This window comes from Balaenoptera musculus, chromosome 2 (genome assembly GCF_009873245.2).
Source record: "Balaenoptera musculus isolate JJ_BM4_2016_0621 chromosome 2, mBalMus1.pri.v3, whole genome shotgun sequence".
Classification (NCBI taxonomy): domain Eukaryota; kingdom Metazoa; phylum Chordata; class Mammalia; order Artiodactyla; family Balaenopteridae; genus Balaenoptera; species Balaenoptera musculus.
Window position 1 is genome coordinate 150,478,345 of NC_045786.1, and position 18,739 is coordinate 150,497,083.

Below are 18,739 nucleotides of genomic sequence, written 5' to 3' on the forward strand. Positions count from 1 at the left end.
CGCAACTAGAGAAAGCCTGCGCGCAGCAATGAAGACCCAACACAGCCAAAAATAAATTAATAAATTTATTTAAAAAAAAGAACAAGAAGAAGAATCAGCAAGATGACAAATCAAATAAGTCAAAGGGGAGGGAAGTTTTACTTAATATGGATCTGTTGGGGAGGGGCACTTATGGCCATCAAGAACACAAAGACCTTTGTCTAGACAGTTCCCACTTCCCAGAATGCCTGTAGTGATCTGCCTTCACACGAATCCTTAGTCACCGGAGTGATATGCAGCCACCTTAACCTGGAAGCCACAGTGGAATAACAGAACAGGGACGTTCAAAGACTTGGTCCGTGCCCATATGACTTTAGAAGGAAAGCTGGTCTTCCCTCAGAACCCCTCATTGCAATAGACCACTTATGTTTGGCCTGTTGAATCAAAACACAATCTATAACAGTACTACAAGGGACAGAAATAGATCCTGCCCAATGGTGTCATACTTTATATTACCGAGGAGTAGGATGCAAAGACAGTGGTCATGTGGGCCACGTTTCAAGCCTAAAAACCATGGCAATAAGGGGGGGTGGGGAAAGGAACAGAGAAGGTAAACTTAGATGAGCAGCTGCCCACTTCCCCACAAAGGCCAGGAGCAGCTGACTCGAGACAGGCTGAGCCAGGTGGTGTTTGCTGAGGAGAGAACACCTGTGGCATAAAACAATCAGAAGGTGAGCGGGAGATGCCCTCTGTTCTGTTCTCTTCTCGGCTGCAGCAAAAGGCACAGTCTGCAGGTAGTCAGCTGTCTGACCAAAAAAACAGAAGATCCAGACATAGCCCTTGTCACAAAGCCCTGGGAGCCCGATAGATGTGCTTCAGAGCAGCTTCACCCTGGCCTGCCAGAGGCAGATGTGCAGGCATTGAGGGAGGCCCCAGGCACCAGCCTAGACGAGCCCAGCCACAGGGCTAGCAGGCCCGCAGATCTCCAACAGACTGGCCCAGGCCTGGGATGACCAGTGGGCAGCAGCCCTCTATCACATCCAGACAACCTGAGCTGTACCACATGCTGGGGTCTGCAAGGCTTGGTGTGCTCTAAATCAGAAATGAAACCAGCCACAGTGTGCCCCAGGCACGTGTCCAGGTAACCTCTTCTGGATTAAGTCTGAGCCTCAGCTGTCTGAGTCCCATATATATGCTGTCTACAAGAGACCCACTTCAGACCTAGAGACACATACAGACTGAAAGTGAGGGGATGGAAAAAGATATTCCATGCAAATGGAAATCAAAAGAAAGCTGGAGTAGCAATACTCATATCAGATAAAACAGACTTTAAAATAAAGAATGTTACAAGAGACAAGGAAGGACACTACATAATGATCAAGGGATCAATCTAAGAAGAAGATATAACAATTATGAATATATATGCACGCAACATAGGAGCACCTCAATACATAAGGAAACTGCTAACAGCTATAAAAGAGGAAATCGACAGTAACACGATAATAGTGGGGGACTTTAACACCTCACTTACACCAATGGACAGATCATCCAAACAGAAAATTAATAAGGAAACACAAGCTTTAAATGACACAATAGACCAGATAGATTTAATTGATATTTATAGGACATTCCATCCAAAAACAGCACATTACACTCTCTTATCAAGTGCACACGGAACATTCTCCAGGATAGATCACATCCTGGGTCACAAATCAAGCCTCAGTAAATTTAAGAAAATTGAAATCATATCAAGCATCTTTTCTGACCACAATGCTATGAGATTAGAAATCCATTACAGGGAAAAAAACGTAAAAAACACAAACACATGGAGGCTAAACAGTATGTTACTAAATAACCAAGAGATCACTGAAGAAATCAAAGAGGAAATCAAAAAATACCTAGAGACAAATGACAACGAAAAGACTAAGATCCAAAACCAATGGGATGCAGCAAAAGCAGTTCTAAGAGGGAAGTTTATAGCAATACAAGCCTACCTGAAGAAACAAGAAAAATCTCAAATAAACAATCTAACCTTACACCTAAAGAAACTAGAGAAAGAAGAAGAAAACAGAACCCAAAGTTAGTAGAAGGAAAGAAATAAAGATCAGAGCAGAAATAAATGAAATAGAAACAAAGAAAACAATAGCAAAGATCAATAAAACTAAAAGCTGGTTCTTTGAGAAGATAAACAAAATTGATAAACCATTAGCCAGACTCATCAAGAAAAAGAGGGAGAGGACTCAAATCAATAAAATTAGAAATGAAAAAGGAGAAGTTACAACAGACACCACAGAAATACAAAGCATCCTAAGAGACTACTACAAGCAACTCTATGCCTATAAAATGGACAACGTGGAAGAAATGGACAAATTCTTAGAAACGTATAACCTTCCAAGACTGAACCAGGAAGAAATAGAAAATACGAACAGACCAATCACAAGTAATGAAATTGAAACTGTGATTAAAAATCTTGCAACAGGGCTTTCCTGGTGGCGCAGTGGTTGAGAATCTGCCTGCCAATGCAGGGGACACGGGTTCGAGCCCTGGTCCGGGAAGATCCCATATGCCGCGGAGCAACTGAGCCCGTGAGCCACAATTACTGAGCCTGCGCATCTGGAGCCTGTGCTCCGCAACAAGAGAGGCCGTGATAATGAGAGGCCCGCGCACCGTGATGAAGAGTGGCCCCCACTTGCCGCAACTAGAGAAAGCCCTCGCACAGAAACGAAGACCCAACACAGCCATAAATAATAAATAAATAAATTAAAAAAAAAAAAATCTTGCAACAAACACAAGTCCAGGACCAGATGCCTTCACAGGCGAATTCTAACAAACATTTAGAGAAGAGCTAACACCCATCCTTCTCAAACTCTTCCAAAAAATTGTGGAGGAAGGAACACTCCCAAACTCATTCTATGAGGCCACCATCACCCTGATACCAAAACCAGACAAAGATACTACAAAAAAAGAAAATTACAGACCAATATCACTCATGAATATAGATGCAAAAATCCTCAACAAAATACTAGCAAACGGAATCCAACAACACATTGAAAGGATCATACACCATGATCAAGTGGGATTTATCCCAGGGATGCAAGGATTCTTCAATATACTCAAATCAATCAATGTGATACACCATATTAACAAACTGAAGGAGAAAAACCATATGATCATCTCAATAGATGCAGAAAAAGCTTTTGACAAAATTCAACAGCCTTTTATGATAAAAACTCTCCAGAAAGTGGGCATAGAGGGAGCCTACCTCAACATAATAAAGGTCACATACAACAAACCCACAGCAAACATCATTCTCAATGGTGAAAAGCTGAAAGCATTTCCTCTAAGATCAGGAACAAGACAAGGATGTCCACTCTCACCACTATTATTCAACATGGTCTTGGAAGTCCTAGCCACGGCAATCAGAGAAGAAAAAGAAATAAAAGGAATACAAATTGGAAAAGAAGAAGTAAAACTGTCACTGTTTGCAGATGACATGGTACTATACATAGAGAATCCTAAAGATGCCACTAGAAAACTACTAGAGCTAATCAATGAATTTGGTAAAGTTGCAGGATACAAAATTAATGCACAGAAATCTCTTGCATTTCTATACACTAATGATGAAAAATCTGAAAGAGAAATTAAGGAAACACTCCCATTTACCACTACAACAAAAAGAATAAAATACCTAGGAATAAACCTACCTAGGGAGACAAAAGACCTGTATGCAGAAAACTATAAGACACTGACGAAAGAAATTAAAGATGATACAAACAGATGGAGAGATATATACCATGTTCTTGGGTTGGAAGAATCAATATTGTGAAAATGACTATACTACCCAAAGCAATCTACAGATTCAATGCAATCCCTATCAAATTACCAATGGCATTTTTTACAGAAGTAGAACAAAAAATCTTAAAATTTGTATGGAGACACTAAAGACCCCGAATAGCCAAAGCAATCTTGAGAAAGAAAAACACAGCTGGAGGAATCAGGCTCCCGGACTTCAGACTATACTACAAAACTACAGTAATCAAGACAGTATGGTACTGGCACAAAAACAGAAATATAGATCAATGGAACAGGATAGAAAGCCCAGAGATAAACCCACGCACCTATGGTCATCTAATCTATGACAAAGGAGGCAAGGATATACAACAGAGAAAAGACAGTCTCTTCAATAAGTGGTGCTGGGAAAACTGGACAGCTACATGTAAAAGAATGAAATTAGAACACTCCCTAACACCATACACAAAAATAAACTCAAAATGGATTAGAGACCTAAATGTAAGATTGGACACTATAAAACTCTTAGAGGAAAATAGAGGAAGAACACTCTTTGACATAAATCACAGCAAGATCTTTTTTGATCCACCTCCTAGAGTAATGGAAATAAAAACAAAAATAAACAAATGGGACCTAATGAAACTTAAAAGCTTTTGCAAAGCAAAGGAAACTACAAACAAGACAAAAAGACAACCCTCAGAATGGGAGAAAATATTTGCAAACGAATCAATGGACAAAGGATTAATCTCCAAAATATATAAACAGCTCATGCAGCTCAATATTAAAAAAAACAAAAAACCCAATCCAAAAATGGGCAGAAGACCTAAATAGACATTTCTCCAAAGAAGACATACAGATGGCCAAGAAGCACATGAAAAGCTGCTCAACATCACTAATTATTAGAGAAATGCAAATCAAAACTACAATGAGGTATCACCTCACACCAGTTAGAATGGGCATCATCAGAAAATCTACAAACAACAAATGCTGGAGAGGGTGCGGAGAAAAGGGAACCCCCTTGCACAATTGGTGGGAATGTAAATTGATACAGCCACTATGGAGAACAGTATGGAGGTTCCTTAAAAAGCGAAAAATAGAATTACCATATGATCCAGCAATCCCACTACTGGGCATATACCCAGAGAAAACCATAATTCAAAAAGACACATGCACCTCATTGTTCACTGCAGCACTATTTACAATAGTCAGGTCATGGAAGCAACCTAAGTGCCCATCGACAGACGAATGGATAAAGAAGATGTGGTACATATATACAATGGAATATTAATCAGCCATAAGAAGGAACAAAATTGGGTCATTTGTAGAGACATGGATGGATCTAGAGACTGTCACAGAGAGTGAAGTAAGTGAGAAACAGAAAAACAAATATCGTATATTAACCCATATATGTGGATCCTAGAAAAATGGTACAGATGAACCGGTTTGCAGGGCAGAAATTGAGACACAGACGTAGAGAACAAACGTATGGACACCAAGGGGGGAAAGCGGCGGGGGTTGGTGGTGGTGGTGGTGTGATGAATTGGGAGATTGGGATTGACATGTATACACTGATGTCTATAAAATGGATGACTAATAAGAACCTGCTGTATAAAAAAATAAATAAAATTAAATTTAAAAATTAAAAAAAAAAGACAGCTCGAAGAGTGAGATCTTATCTGTCTTGCTCACTGCTTATCCTTATGCCAACAACAGTCCTTGGAACGTAGCAGGGGCTCAATAAATAACTGTTGAAAGGATAACTGAGATCAGTAAAGATGGCAAAGAATGCTCAGGAAAGCCCATCCTAGTACCATTCTTTTGGAGGCATGAGAAATGTTAAGGAGGGCTCAGAGTAAGTAATAATACAAGAAGCGCCAGTTCCCTACCGCATTACCTGAGTTTGTATTATGTTTCTTGATAATCCACAGGTTGTTGTAGTCCTTGTGCAAATAGGTGGTGACCTGCGTGGGGTGGGTGAGGGAGGAGGAGGTGGGAGGGAGAAGACAGTCATTATCAGCACAGCTGGCCCCAGGACAATCAATAGCAAGCCAATGTTGCTTAAGCCTTTTTCAGAATCCCCAGCCACCAACCCGAGGGGCTGTTTCCCGACAGGGCTCAGAAGTAGCATTTGGTGAATGCTACTTTCTCTCCTTCCTTCTGCATTTAGAGGTCTTTTCCCACAAAAGCCTTTTTGATTTGTCTCTGTGTACCCCTCTGCATCCTATCTTTCAACTTCCCACCTCCTAGAGGGAGGAACCATAACACCTTGTATAACACAGTCTCCAGCACACAAAGAGGATTTAGTGCATTTTTAAAAAGTCATCAAGACCATGTCTCAAACTTTCTAAATGAAAAATTCATGCTATGATATTTTCTAGAATATGGCCAAATATTTTCTAGAATATGGCCAAATTAAACGAAAAAAGCTCTATTAATATCTTATCCTAGAAGCCTGAAGTTTTAGACATAGCCATTTTGTATACACTGATTTTTTTTAAATTGTATGTGTGTGCGTGTGTGTACACGCATGTAATGCTGCAATTAAACTACCAGCAAAAATCCTGGGAACAATATAAATGTCCAGTACTAAAGGAAGAGTTACGTGCTGGTTATGTCCACAGGAAAGAATATTATACAGCCACAGAAAATGTTTCAGGGCATTTTCACCCAGCCCAGGAGAAAGCGTATAACATGCTGCTGTTGAAAATGGTTACCATTTATCACTAGGCACCGCTCTAAGCACTGGACACGTCTTATCTCTAGGTTGTAGGTACTATGGTTACCCCCACCTTACTTACAAGCAAACTGAGGGTAAGTAATTCGCTGAGGTTAAGTAAAGGTCTCACAGCTTGTCAGCTGGAGAGACAGGATTCAAACGGAGGGAGCTAGCTCCAAAGCTCCCAGGATAGAGACTGCATACATACAATTATGCTAATTATGTATAGAAGCATATAAATACCCAGAAGCAACGGAAACAAAGGCATCTCTCTCACAATGTGAGTTTTAATAACTCCAATTGGACAAAACATGACTTATTTACTTACAAAGAGATTTGGAATTAGCGTGTAGGAAAATAACTATGCGTGTATTATGGCTGCTTTGTTTCAGTGGCTTTTGCTTTCTCAGAAACAATTAGGGATAATGGTATTAAGAACATACAAGTTAAAAGCTGTGGCAGCCATGAGAAATTAAGTCCACACTCCCGAACAAAAGCTGCACACATCAAGTTCAACCAACTTGATTTTGCTCAAGGATGTTAAGCTTTTGTGGTGCTCGTGTGTGCACTCTCTGCTGTCATTTTGTTTTTTGGTTTTTTTTTTTTTACAAAAATCATTATTATTAAAATTCCTATTAGAAAAATCACTTATTTATTGTGAATATAGTCCATGGCCTCTTTTTCCCCTTGAAACATTTATTTTTACAATGGAGTTTTTTTATAATATGAGGTCTCCTAGGGACACAGGTATGCTATTACAGCAGAATGTTGTACATCAAACTACAGGGATAAACATTGATCCTTGGATTATGTGTAACTTTGGGTTTTTTTTTATACTTTTCTACACTTTCCAATTTTACTTTATAAACGTTATGCTTTAATTAAACATTTAAAAATCGAGACCTAGAGTTGTTAACAAGACATTAAACTACAGGGCAGGGAGGGCTACTAGAGGTTATTTAGTGCAGTCCCCGCAATTTACAGATGAAGACACAGGCTGAGAAAGGCTCAGTGACTCAGTCAGTGACAAAGCCAGACTCTCTGTTCCTTGGCCTAATGTGCTCTCTCTAGATGACTGTCACAACTTCATGCCTCCACCCATGGGCTTCAAGTGTGTAACACTAAGACCAGCTTAATAGGGCCTTTCAGAACGTGGCTCTTCTCTCCCTTTGCACAGTATAGATGTTCCTGGTCACCACATTTGTAACTTTATCTCCTACGTGACACCAGTAGCAAGGTAACACTATGGAAGGGCTAGCAGTACATTAGACTCTTCTGGAGAGCTTAAAACCAAAACAAAAATGCACAATGCATGGGCCCCATCCTCGATCAATTAAGTCAGAATCTCTGGGGTGGACCTCAGGCATCAGAATTCTTTAAAAGCTCTCCAGTGCACTCTAAAGCACAGCCAGGGTTGAGAACCACTGCGCTAGAGAGAAGCAGAGAGTCAAGAATGGGAAACTGATACCAAAACCCAATACTCTGGGTCACCTTTCTAGTAAGTAAGGAAATAATAACAATAAAATATTTTGAGAAGCAGAAGTTTTTCACAAAGTAAAGATTTTGGTCATTTTGCAGGAAGAGAAACTTCACTTCAAGCTTCTCAGAGCAGCAGCCAGCCCCAAAGCCCCGACCTCCTCACTCTCCTCTCCTCGGGTCACTGCATCCGAGACCTCCGCCCTGCCCACGCCATGGAAGCCATCCTTGTCAGAGCTGCCAGGCCTCCCACGTTGCCCTTCGAAGGCCTCCTGCTCTGTCCTCCCCTTCCCCGCGGTCTCTGCAGCACCTGAACTGCTGGCGTCTCCTCCCACTGGAGGCTCCCTCTGCTCGGCACCCTCGCGCTCTCCTCGCACCTCCCCGTCCACCCCTTCCTTCTCAGCCGCTTCTACCAGCGCCGCTCTGAGCGCCTTTAGTGCTGCCTTACCTGCCGCTGCTCCCCAGGGCTCCTCTGCTGGCCCTCCTCCCTCTGCACACCCCTTCAGGGCAATGTCCCCCATCCCACTGTGTCACTGACACCTGTATGCTACACACTCACGTCTCTTTCCTGAGACAAGCCCCAGACCTAAAATACACAAAGAAAACTCATCTCCAAAGCCATGCTTCCTCCTCCATTGCTGATTATGGTGAAACAGCATTATCACACAAACACCTTGACCTCCAGACTACAGACCTGGACATGGCTCATCCCTGACATCTCTCAGTTACCAGGCCCTGACATTCAACCTGTGAAGAGTTTCCTGAATCACTTCCCACCTCTCTCCCTGTGGTCTCTGCCTCCGTTCACCACCCTTTGTCATGATTATTGCCTCTAATCTCCTCCTCCTTCCAATCCATCACACTCCTGCTAGAGCTGTCCTTCTAAACTAGAAATCTAAGCACATCTTATCCCTTAATAAGTTTCAATGCCTCCCCAGCGTCTACTGAGCAAAATTAAATCTACTGTAACACGTAAGGCCGCTCCATAATCTGGCCCCACGGACCTCTCCAACCCCCTCCTTCTCCCTCTCGGGCATCGTCCACCACAGCCACATCCACCACTCCTTAACGTGGACGCGGGCAGTGTCGCTCACTCGTTCAGATGATACTCACGGCTAATCCTCCAGCGTGCACGTCACACGGATTATCTCACTTAGTCCTCACAACAACCTTATGATGGAGAGAAGTACTACTTATTTTCCCCAATTTAAAGATGAGCCCACTGAAGCACAGAAAGGTTAAGGAATTTGTCCAAAGTCACACTCTAGTGGAACCAGGATTCGAACCCAGCTAAACTAGTCTGGTTCCCAGGTCTGTGTTTATAACCATTACGCTCTACCCATCATCCACTTCGTGCCAGGCACTGAGCCTTCCAGGAGCCAGCAATCAAACAGCAAAGAGACAGGAGGAAGGAAGCACTCACAATTCAACGCGAAGAGGGTTACCACACAGGCTCGTAAAGGTGCCGAGAAAGCCGCCCACACCAGACGCACCTAACCCAGGAGCAGGCAGAGGTAGGACATGGTGGTCAGAGGGGAACTCCCCAGCTGAAGCCTAAGGAAGCTGGAGTTAGGCAGAGGAAAAGGATGTTTCAAGCCGGGGAAACAGTGCGGGTAAAGGAGGGGAAGCCAGAAAGAGAACGGAGGGTTCAGTCATGGCAAACAGCTTAGTGCTGCCGCAGCACACGCACACAAAGGGCTCACTGACCTGCTGCTGGCGGGCGCCGATGCCCTCGGGGTAGAGGTGCCCGTGCGAGTGGAGGTAGCCGACGGCCATCCGCGCGCTCTTCACGGTGATCACAGAGCCATAGGCCAGGTCTGCGGGCAGACGGCGACGGCGTGAGCTGGTGCAGCGCTAGACCTGCCCCTGACTGCAGGGGCTGCCGAAGCCACAGGCCTCCCCAACCCCTAACAGACTCCACTGGGCCCCGGACTGCCGAAAGCAAGGTGCGCGGCTGCCTTCTCACCCCAGTGGAGTCAACTCAAGAGGAGTTCACCAAATAGTCTCGCCTGTCCCCTCCCCTCCCTCCTAAGGACTTCAAAAGACTAGGAACAACTTGTCCTTCAGTCAAGGTCTATCATATACATTCCACGGAATAAAGAAGGAAGAAGCATCTTATATCTTCATCTGGAATGTTCTCCAAGATATAGTGTTACTATAGACTGTTAAGAGAGACTTTTCACTATATATCCTTTTGTGCCTTTTGAATCTAGTACCACATGTAGTAACTGTTCAATGGTGTTTGGGGTCTTTACTCTGAATTTAAAAAAACCAAAACCCAAACCCAGAGTAAACAGCTTACCCAAGAGCATCCACCCCCTCCCCACACAGGCCCGGCTTATGGAGGAGCCTCTTTCCTTCTTACTGCCCCTCTTCTCCACGCCCTGCAATGTGGCTGCCCGCCACTCCCCACTCCACCGAAACAGGTCTCACTGCACCAGTGCTGGCTGCTCCTGTCTCCCTTCGTTCATTCATTTGGTCGCTAGGCCGTATGGATTACATGGTGGATCCAAAGGTGGAGGAGGCCTGGCTGCAGACCTAGTGGAGCCCGGTCTTGGGGACGATGGCCTCACACACTGAGCAGCACAGGATGATCAGCAAAGGCTCCAGCAAAGGTGCGGCAATGTGTGACATGGTGGGAGCCCAGAGTAGGGTAGAACGAATTCTTGCCCAAAGAGTGAAAAGAGGATGGCTTGATGGAAGAGAATAGAGCTGAGCTAGGCCTTTTAAATAACGAGTAGAAATTTGCTAACCACCACCCCATCCTTCTAAGTTCTCGTGCTGGTCAACACACGCAGCCCCGCACGCTGCCGACCGCAGCTGCTTCTCGATTATGCTCTGTCCCCCATCTCAACCCCACACTCCCTCACGGACTGCTCCTGAGCAGCCCCTTCCTCCTGCATCCCCAGTGGCCTGACCGCACCCTGTCGTCTTCCTCTTTCTACAGTTTCCTCACAGACCACAGCCACTGCACAGCATCGACTATCCCTTACTTGGCTAGTCCTCCTTTGAAAGCCTCAGCCCCAAGCCCACTGGCCCCGCTGCATGGATTTCCTCAAGCATCTCAAAGCTGACTTCTCCAATGTGGAATCCAGTGTCTGCCTTTCCGAATCAATTTTTGCCTGTTTTCCTATTTTTCATTCTTTCCACACTCTGGGCGGGCCCACTGTGTTCTAGGCCCTCGAGAGACTAAAAGACGTTGTCCTTGCCTCCAGGAAGCAAAGACCTGGGCCCGACCTATCTTGTCAACCTTATCTTCCAGTATTTTTCTGCATATAACCTATGCCTTAAATTTTGCCCTGTTCTTAGCTTTGATCATGCTCTCCCTTCTGCCTGATACGCCCTCTCCCCCGTCTCCCTCTGTTGAAATCTACCCATTTTTCCAGGGCCTGACTCCAAGGTAACTCACTCACTCTGATCACCCCCCAACCCCTAACAGAAGTGATCTCTTACACCTTTGATCCCCACAGCTCTGCATTCCCTCTTTCTATACTTAACACATACGGTCACATCATGTAGAGGTCCTCTCCTGCAGACTCTACTCCAGACTCTCTACTCTGGAGGGCATCCACCTACAGCCTCCGACGTGGCTAACACTTGCTCAGTTACCCGGTATGAATAGTGAAGGGATGCAAGTAGCAGGATACTCTGGTGGGAACTGACCTCTAGCCCTGAAGGGCCTTGTTCCTTCACCAGATTCTCTCTGTTGGTCTTCCCACAGCCACGACGGACAAGTTATTCTTTAGGGTCAAAGAGCTCGTTGCTCAGGACGTCTTCCTCTGCACTTCCTGTGTTCCTATTCACTCTCTTGAGTGCTCAGACCAGATTTAACTAGATCTTTCTCCCACTTTGCCCATCTAAAATAACTCAGGCTGTCATATCATCTTTTCCAGTTCAACTCCCAGGAATCCCTTCTGCCCTTCTACCTTTGTAAAGGACAAGAGACACTCACGTTCGGGGATGGAAGCATTGTGAAGGTTGTTTCCTGAAAGCCGGGCCTGGAAGGCAGAACTGAAGAAGCCATCACCAGGACCACTGTGGGGAAAGGCAGAGGGAAGACAGCCAAATTAATGGAGTGAAACTGTGATTTCCCAGGAGCCCTAGGAAGAGCTCTGCACAGCTGGTTTAAAAGATGTACAAGGGAGTGGCAGTGTGGTATTGTGGACAGACATGGGGGATAGAGTCAGAGAAACTGGGGTCCAAAATACAACTCAGCCACTTACTAGCTAGGTGAACTCTGGAAGATACCTGGCCTTGTTCAGCCTCAACTCTTCATTTATAAATCAGGGATTTAAAAAAAAAAAATCAAAAGAATTATTATGGGACTTCCCTGGTGGTCCAGTGGTTAAGACACTGCAAGGGATGTGGGTTCGATCCCTGGTCGTGGAACTAAGATCCCACATGCCGTGTGGCACGGCCAAAAATTTTTTTAAAAAAAAGAATTATTATGACTAAATGAGATAATGTATATAAAATGCTGAACACAGTTCCTGACACGTAGTCGCTACCTGTTAAATGGGAGCTGCTGCTGGTGTTATTGTTATTATTATCCTCACTCCAACTGCACATGCTTATTGTGGCCCATCCCTGTTAAGCACAAGGAACTGTGTTTAGGGATAAGGGGCAGTTTGGCTATTAGGACATTCTCTTCTTCCTTCAGGCCAGGGTACCCAAAAGATAGAACATAGGAGGAAACCAACAGGAAAAAAACCCTGGGTCCCCTCCGAGCATCCCAACCAGACCCAGGAAATCACACGGCCCCTCCATGGGCCTAGAGGCAAGAGGAAGACCAGAAGCGAGACACTGGAAAGGCTCTGGCTGTACCTTTTATTCAGCACCATGAAGTGAACAGCGTAGGTGGCCGTGTAGAGAGCCAGCGGCAGCACTATGAGGCACAGGACGCGAGCGGTCAGGTGTTTTCCCACAGTCACCTGCAAACCAAGCCAGTGCAGGGTGCTGGGCATATGAGGCATTATTATGCCTTATGCCTGACATGTGTGTTATTTGTAAGTTTTTATGTGTAAGTCATAATCAGAAACAATTGAAAAACTATGGCTATCAAGAAAGAAAGATATGGGGAAACCCTAAGCCTTCCCATAACACCCCACCAACCAAGCACTGCAGGGGGCTGAACCTGGGCCAGCCCTCCGCTGCCTGTCCAGACCCTCACCCAGGACCCCGGGCTGCCCCCACGTTACTGCCAAGGTGTGGCCTGCATCTTCAGCATCGTCACTCATCACTCCCTCTCCATCCTAGTCACACTGACACCCTGCACTTTCCCCATGCTTCTCGCACTGTACCAGCCCCACCCATCACACTGATAAGTGCTCCTTATCTTAACTTTGGGCCTCAGCTTCCTCCTAGAACCCTTCCTGGATTGCCCGAGACTGGGCTCGTGCTCTCCCCTGTGCTTTCACAGCACTTGTTGGCTGGACCATGACTTATTTTTTCTTTTCTTTCTTTCTTATTTCTCTCTCTCCACTGTCTCTAGAGGGCAGGAATCTTGTCTTAATCATCTGCATATTCTGTGTCTCACACTTAGCGGATGGTCTGTCTATATGTTCTGAATGAATAAATGAACTTGTTGAGACTTTGGTCCAGAGGTGCATTACAGCAAAGTATCAATAGTTCAGGCCTGGAGTCAGCCTCGCCTGTTTGAATCCTAGATCTACCTCTTACTACTTGTATGACTTTGGGAACGTTATTACCTCTCTAGGTCTCAATTTCCTCATTTGTCAAGAGGGTAATAACTACCTGCCTCACGGGTTTGTTATGAGGAGGAAATGAGATGATGAAGGTAAAGCATTTTGCATACTGCCTGACACAGAGTCAGCTCTTAATAAATAATATTGTAATAAACCATAAGGCCCTTACCGGCCTCCAGATCCAGAGACTCTGGGTCAGGAGAAGAAAATTTTAAGTTCAGAAAGTCAGTCCACCGATTTTACCTCAAGTCCCAGGCAGTCAGTGTCTGTCACACATTTGGCAAGAGCCCAGATGGACAGAATCCCCTGGCTGGGTTGTTTGCAAAGCATTTAAAAACCAGTGCAGGAACAAATGCCAAAAGGGAATCCCAAGGATATCAGTCCATCCTCTCTCTTTATACCTCTCCAGCCTGTCAGCCATGGCCCACTCCCTGCTGCCCTGCTCCCTACAGAGGGCAGCCGGATACAGCCCACCTCGGGCCCAGAACACAGCTGTTCTGCCCCCTGCAGCAGAAGTGGGGAAAGACCACTGGCTCTGCTGAGCGAGGAAGGGGGGAGCAAAGACATTTCTACAAGCACTTGGGTTCTCACCATTGAAAGATTGAGGTCTCCAAACAGGTGCCAAAGGTCTGAAAGGGTGTTCCACCCCACTTGCAGGATGATAAAGAGGCCAACAAACTTGACCCCCAGAGCACCAGCTAGATTAACGCCAGTCAGGCTGAGCCAGATCCACCAGGGGGCAGAGAAGGGCCTGAAAATCAACAAGGCACAGAGTTCAGTTTGGCAGCTGGAACCAAACTCAAAAGCAAGAGCAGCAATGGGGAAGGCAGAGGTCCTCTGACTCTGGGAGGCTGCACTGCGGCCTCTCTCTTGAGGGCTCCCAAGCTCAGGGACCATGCATGGCTCCGAGCAGGACGTGGTCTGTGAAACCCCTGAAACTGCAGGAAGCTCAGTGTGAGAGTGAGTAGGTGATTCTTCTGAGGAGAAGGGCCATCGCTTTCCTCGCTAAGTCCAGGGCTTCAAGTAAGCAAGAGGCTTATTCTTCAGTGGTGACCAATCAAGTGGAAGGAAAAGGAAAATCCAGAGAAGCCTGATGGATTCAGTCAGCCCTGTCCTTTGTGCCACCTCTGGACCCTGTAAAAGCCAGCAATTACTGAGTGCCTACTATGTGTCAGGCATTGTTGCAAGCACTTTACACGTATTAACTCTTTAGCCTTCACTACAACCCCCTGGAGGCAGACCCTGTCGTCAGCCTCTTCTTGCACACGAGGACTCGAGGTACAGAGAGGTTAGGTAATACAGCCAGCCAGCAGGGGAGCACAGCGCTAAGCCCAGCAGTCAGTTCCCAAGCTCGCTGCACTTAGATCACCTGGCGCTCTGAGCTGCAGTCTCCTCATCCCCTGGCTGACCCCCTGCCAGAGCAAATGCTCCTGAACAGCCAAGACCTATGTGTTCCTGTACCTCTAGCTCTTGGCACAGTACCTGGCACATAGTATGTATTCAAGAAATGGCAGGTGGAAGGGGATGTGGTGCAAGTAGAAGATAACCCAAATCTGGAGAGAGCTGGTGGTCACTGCTTGGTTGTGGTGAAACCAAGGTGACTTCTGAAAAAGCCTTGGCAGAGCCAGCTCTTTTGGTTTGAATAAAATGAATGACCTACTCTACTCTCTCAGAGGCAGAAGGATGATCTGGAAGGGACTATTCTGGAAGAAGGCCAGGCCCTCCAGAACAGCTTTAGAATTGACCGGGGCCTGCAGGGATCCTCTTGACTGATGTAGACTCTTCAAGCCAACCTTTGTATACCTTATTCCCATCACCAAGTCAGGACTGGCTGCAACCACTGAGGGCAGGGAGACAAACAGTTCCCAGGCAATATCTATTCTGGTGCCCACCCCCCACCCCAACCACCACACCCACCCTGTCCCTGGCCATTATAGAAATTCTAGAGCTGCCACAGCTTCCGACACCCCCTCCCAAAGATGGTGTTTCTGACCTGTTGGCACAGGAGTTGTACTTGACCATGCTCAGCATGGCAGCCATGATGAAGAACATCAAGATGGGGTCTAGGAGGATGTACTGGGACAGAGTGAGGCATCCTGTGTCTGAAAAACATGAGCTCAGTGGTCAAAAAGTGGAATCAGAGATGGGCCCCCCTGAGAACCAAACACCCCAGTGGTAAGAAACAGTCCCCCTTGTGCTTAATTGCATGTAAGCATTTGTGCAGTCAAGATTAGATGGGCAACTGAGTCATCTGGAAGGTGGAAGGCCACAGCTTTGGGGTACACCAAAGCCCAATGATATGAAAGAATAACTCACACTGCTTCCAGGCCCTTGACCCACAAAGGGATCATGTCATTCATTCAGATACAGTGATCCTGAGATGAGGGCTCCTGCTAATTTCCACCATCAAAAAGGGAGTTCTGCTACCATGCTTATGCAGCCACAATCTACATACACTCAGGAAAGAATCTTACCATTTCATATGAAGTCTCTGTTGGGAGTTGATTCTCCATGCAAGTGCTGAAGTGATTTTTTTTTTAAACAAAATTTCATTACATCATGGCCTGGCCTAAGTCCTCCAATGTCTTCCCATCTCATTCAGACTAACAAGCTCCTTCAGACAGCCTCAAGACGGCCACCAAAGCCTTCATGGTCTCCCCACCTATCCAGCCTCCTATCCCAACACCCTCTGCCTCACTCACTCTACTCTGGCCTCACTGGTCTTCTTGCTGTTCCCTGAATCCACCAAGTGCTGCCTTGCACCAGGACCACTGCACGTGCTATTTCCTCTGCCTGAACACTCTTCCCTCAGATCTCTGCATGGCTTAATCTTTGGCTTCACTCAGGTCTCTGCTCAAGGCCACCTCCTCAGGGGGCTCTTCACAGACCACCCTGCCTAAAACAGAATCACTCCCCATTTCTCTATCCCTTACCCTACCCTATTTTCTACATTGTACTTATTGCTTAAGGTGCTACATTACAGACTTAATTTACTTGCTTATTTATCATCTGCCCCACTAATGAGCAAGCTCCATGATAGCAGTGTCTCATCAGCATATCCTCTGAGGCCAAGAAAGTGGCTTAGCACAGAGTAGATGCTTGAAAATAGTTGTGGAATGAAAAATGAATAAACGAATAACTGAAGAGGGAAATTAAAGACCCAAGGAAAAAGCCACCAGTCCTCTAGAAAGAGATCCTGTAATTTTGCAACATTATCTGTCAAAGCAAAGCCAGAGGGACTTCCCTGGTGGTGCAGTGGTTAAGAATCCGCCTGCCAATGCAGGGGACATGGGTTTTATCCCTGGTCCGGGAAGATCCCACATGCCGCAGAGCAGCTGAGCCTGTGCACCACAACTACTGAAGCCCGCGCACCCTAGAGCCCGCGAGCCATAACTACTGAGCCCACACACCGCAACTACTGAAGCCCACACACTCTAAGGCCTGTGTGCTGCAACTACTGAAGCCCACACGCCTAAAGCCCGTGCTCTGCAACAAGAGAAGCCACCGCAATGAGAAGCGCGCACACCACAACAAAGAGTAGCCCCCACTCACCGCAACTAGAGAAAGCCCGCGCACAGCAACGAAAACCCAACGAAGACAAAGAAAAAAAAAGCAAAGCCAGAATCGCCCTTAAATTAACCACCTAAACTGGTCTGGACTTCTTCAAATGTTAAGCTGTATGAGGTCATGAATTCACTTTCATATGAGCAAGGCTAGAAACAGGATCAATTTCTACGGATCAACTCTCAATTAGCCATGTGAGAATTATCCACAGAAATAAAGTTCCCATTTTGTTATCCTCTGCCACCCAGCTACTTCTGCGGCATCTACCTTTGCATTCAGTTGAAATTAGCTTAAGGAATGCAAACTAATCTTGACAGTAACCTAAGAGAAGCAGAATTAGAACTGTAAGCCTCCTTCAAACACACACACACACACACACACACACACACACACTTACACACAAGCACACATAAACTTATTATCCATTCCAAACTCAAATGTGGATAACTTGGAGATAATCTATTCCTTGGGATTACCCATACCAACTCACCACTCCAATAATATAAAGGCTTGCTACGTATAAGTATTTATATATGTAAGTATTACTAGTGAACAAAAGGAGACTTGTAATACATTTACCCAATCCTAAAGTTACTTAAGAACTGGGCCCGTAGACAGGATCTTTAAGCATATTGATTTCCAGCTACATTCATAGTGTGGCAGTCAATATCCCAAGAAACGTGGTCTAGGACAACTTACCAAAGGTGAGGAGGGCAGCCGTGAGCAGCGCTGCCGGGAGGGACTGGGACAGCTCCAGTACAGTGAGGTAGGCAAAGGGGATCAGCAAAGCGCCGAGGAACGCACAGAACTGTGGAAGGACAGGAGAAGCAGTCAAGTAACTAACTAAGCAAAGCATCAGGGACCTACTTGGCTTGGTACAAACTAATCTTTTAAGATGGAGGGCCCTGATGATGGCATGACTTGGTGACCTAAAATCACCTGCAATATGTTTAAATATGAAAGGGGTGGTGTAACAGTGAAGCATCAAATCAAGCAACATTTACGTTCCCATTAAGCACCAACCTGTGCACTGACAAGAAATCAGCAAAGTTCAGCCAGGGAGGTGTGGGCAAGATGGCCCACGATTTCAAGCGGGAGACTCCGGCAATGGACCGTCCCATCATTGCTAGCTGTGACCTTGACAAAGTCACGTCTCTGTATCTCAGCCTCTCCTTCTGTGTAATGTGAAACTTAACAGTTCCTACCTCATAGGGTTTACTTTTTAGATTAAATGAGCTAAAGTTTATTACCACACAGAAGGTTCTTGATAAACACTAGCTTCTGTTACGAAAGTGGGTGCAAGTTGACAAATACCTCTCTGAAGGTGTTTTAATATTTTAGAGAACTCTAATGTTATTTCCGTTATTTCTCCCTTGGTCCTTTTCTTCAATCACACCAGGAATCACTCTTTAATCTATAGGCTGTATTTTGATTTTAGAAAAAAGACTGCTTGACACTTCAGCATCTGGAGGGTTGTTTTTCAGTTTTGTTTTGTTTTTAACCACCAGTG

The 18,739-nt window shown here is 45.5% G+C and overlaps 1 protein-coding gene across 2 annotated transcripts in view; it reads right to left on the minus strand.

Moving 5' to 3' along the window:
- The window catches only part of POMT2 (protein O-mannosyltransferase 2), a 47,869-nt gene that overhangs the window by 14,968 nt on the left and 14,162 nt on the right, over positions 1-18,739 (minus strand). For both annotated transcript variants that reach the window (XM_036841910.1, XM_036841911.1), the window contains exons 4-10: positions 17,929-18,037; positions 15,659-15,767; positions 14,257-14,416; positions 12,785-12,891; positions 11,913-11,995; positions 9,668-9,777; positions 5,663-5,729 (exon numbers count right to left, since the gene is read on the minus strand). In XM_036841910.1, coding sequence (XP_036697805.1) covers positions 5,663-5,729; positions 9,668-9,777; positions 11,913-11,995; positions 12,785-12,891; positions 14,257-14,416; positions 15,659-15,767; positions 17,929-18,037 — 745 coding nt within the window. The remainder of the gene's footprint in view (positions 1-5,662; positions 5,730-9,667; positions 9,778-11,912; positions 11,996-12,784; positions 12,892-14,256; positions 14,417-15,658; positions 15,768-17,928; positions 18,038-18,739) is intronic.